Here is a 2,476-nt window from a genome sequence, read left to right as displayed (position 1 = left end):
ACACACACAGTGGAAGAGGTCAAACACACACACAGTGGAAGAGGTCAAACACACACACAGTGGAAGAGATCAAACACACACACACACACACACACACACACACACACACACACACACACACACAGTGGGAGCCATTTAGTCAGTGAATCAATAAGTCGCTTTCTGACTCAATCGGCCTCCTCCGAACTCATTAAAGCTCCTCCCCCTCGGTGGACTCACCCAGGACTCCCAGCCGGTAGTTGATGGTGATGACGATGACGTTCCCGTAGCTGGCCAGGATGCTGCCGTCAATCATGTTGCCGGTCCCCTCCATGTAGGAGCCCCCGTGGATGTAAACCATGACGGGCTTCAAGCCGTTCTCATCGTGGATATCTGCAAAGACGAGGAGAAAATGAAGACATATAAGTATCTTGTGTGCTGTGGATGAATAAACGCATACTAAAGCAGTAAAATAGCCTACAATGAAATACATCAACAACAATGACATATCCGCAGATAAACACAACACATACAGGATCCCTAAATACTTTTGTGTGGGAGGTTTCTCGTTGTATTTTATATAGACTTAGTCAGCACATCAGCAACAGGCACTGCACTAGTCAATAACTGAAGCGATGGGCTGGACTACTGTGTATAAGTCTGGCTGATTTATTGGGGATTTTGTCTCTGCAATGTTTTGCAACACAGCCATGCATTGAAGCAAAACATCCACAATGGGGAAGTGAACAAAGAGACGATGCACAGATACAACAGGGGAACTGAAAGACACACATAGGCGACCATTTCATCGATATGTACAAATTGGGCATGTGGTGGCTTTTATTAAAAGATCAAATACATCTTCGACTGCTCCCGGGCTACAGTGTTTTAAACGAAGCACAGGAGGCATATAGTTGCGTAGGAAACATTGACAACGTTAATAATTGATGATGCTATCAACAAGCAAACACAGCCTCAGTGTCTACACAATGAGGAAAATAGCTTGACCTTTCTTCATTTCACAGGGATCATATTTAAGAGGGATAGATGGTGTTGGAGATATACTTTTCTGGTAGATTGATAAGACTTTCTAAGGCTGCTCTCTACTTATTCCTCCCCTCCTGCCTGCTCCATTTGTTCTTGTTGTAATTTGCAGGGAACGCTGCAATTAGGCCAGATGAATACCTTGTTGATGATCCTCTCTATTTGTGATTAGGCCGGGGTGATTAGTACATGTGTAGGTGGTGATTATGCATTAAGAGTGGGTCCTTTGCATGACAGAAGATTGAAGGAGAAGATATAAATCCTGGGGTTGGCAATAAATCAGCATCAGGAACTCTTTTCAGCATCAATTGACATTTATTTTTAAGAAAATCCAAAGTCTCTCTGCTGCTGTCCTCACATGGCCCAGAGTCTCTCATGCACCACAGTAAGCTTGGGTTGCCTGGGAGCAACAGCTGAGAGAAGCCATTATCCCGGCCCTGCCCATCAGGCTGTTGGACGTCCCCTAAATGTCATCCGGGATGAGGGCATCTGCTGAGGAAATGTCCAACTGAGAGGGGAGCTGGCCAGCCAGAGCGATATTCAGTTAACTGTCCAGTCTTGTGTTATAGTAGTGGGATATTTCAATGTGATATTATGTATTATGAATATCAAATGTGTTGTATCTAATGTTTCAAGTAGATAGTGCGTGTAAACTAGGTGGAAACATTGAAATGGACCTCTAGAAAAGTCAGGATGGTGAAATTAAGTCACACGATGACAACATTTGAAAACATGCCCTTTTGCAATTATTCCCTCCCAATTTCATGTAGGGTAAGGCGATTGGAATAACCCTAACCAATGAGCTTGGGGAATTATCGACAATCTCTAACCCTGCCAGTATTTGACTGGATTTGTCATTATGGTAAACATTAGAACAGGAAGTAGCTTAACCATGCTCGGATAAAGCAAAAAGGGCCCAGTATGAATATATATGAATAACTGCTGTGTAGAGGTACAGAATTGAGTGAGCAGTTATAGTGCAGGTAATCCCATCTCTCCTTAATGGCTCTTACTCTTCTTTTATCAGTACCGGCTTTTATTCGTTCATGCTGACCTGCAAAACCATGCATCGCAGCCAGCCAGAGGGAAGAAGTCATAAAGTAAAACAGAAAGATTTGACAACCATCCCATGTTTTTCTGATCTGCATGGGTCTTCCTGTTACTAAAACTCAATAGATTTTCGGTGGTCATTTCTATGAGTTGTGCTCCACGTAGGCCAGGGGCACTGCAGGATGTTGTTTAAGTATCATTGCTGCTTTCATACTGTACATTCAGAGGGGCTGGCAGAGAGCAACGGGGCCAGGGAGGTGAAGGGCGGGAGGAGTATATCATTGTCCTCCTCCGCAAAAGAAAACAGTGAGGCAAGGAGTGGAAAACAACCCACAGTGACAGGTTATTAATCTCCGCTGTTCTCTGAGTGGGTTGCTAATCCTTCAACCAAGCAGGAGGGGGG

General features: G+C 44.2%; 1 protein-coding gene across 1 annotated transcript in view; it reads right to left on the bottom strand.

The window, feature by feature from the left end:
* Window positions 1-2,476, bottom strand: part of nlgn4xa (neuroligin 4 X-linked a) — a 76,066-nt gene that overhangs the window by 54,776 nt on the left and 18,814 nt on the right. Inside the window, exon 3 of the mRNA XM_010778742.1 lies at window positions 220-372. Coding sequence (XP_010777044.1) covers window positions 220-372 — 153 coding nt within the window. The remainder of the gene's footprint in view (window positions 1-219; window positions 373-2,476) is intronic.

This window comes from Notothenia coriiceps, unplaced genomic scaffold (assembly GCF_000735185.1).
Source record: "Notothenia coriiceps isolate Sejong01 unplaced genomic scaffold, NC01 NC01_scaffold00019360, whole genome shotgun sequence".
Lineage (NCBI taxonomy): Eukaryota > Metazoa > Chordata > Actinopteri > Perciformes > Nototheniidae > Notothenia > Notothenia coriiceps.
Note: the sequence above shows the minus strand (reverse complement) of the source record. Positions and strands in the feature narration are given on the sequence as shown.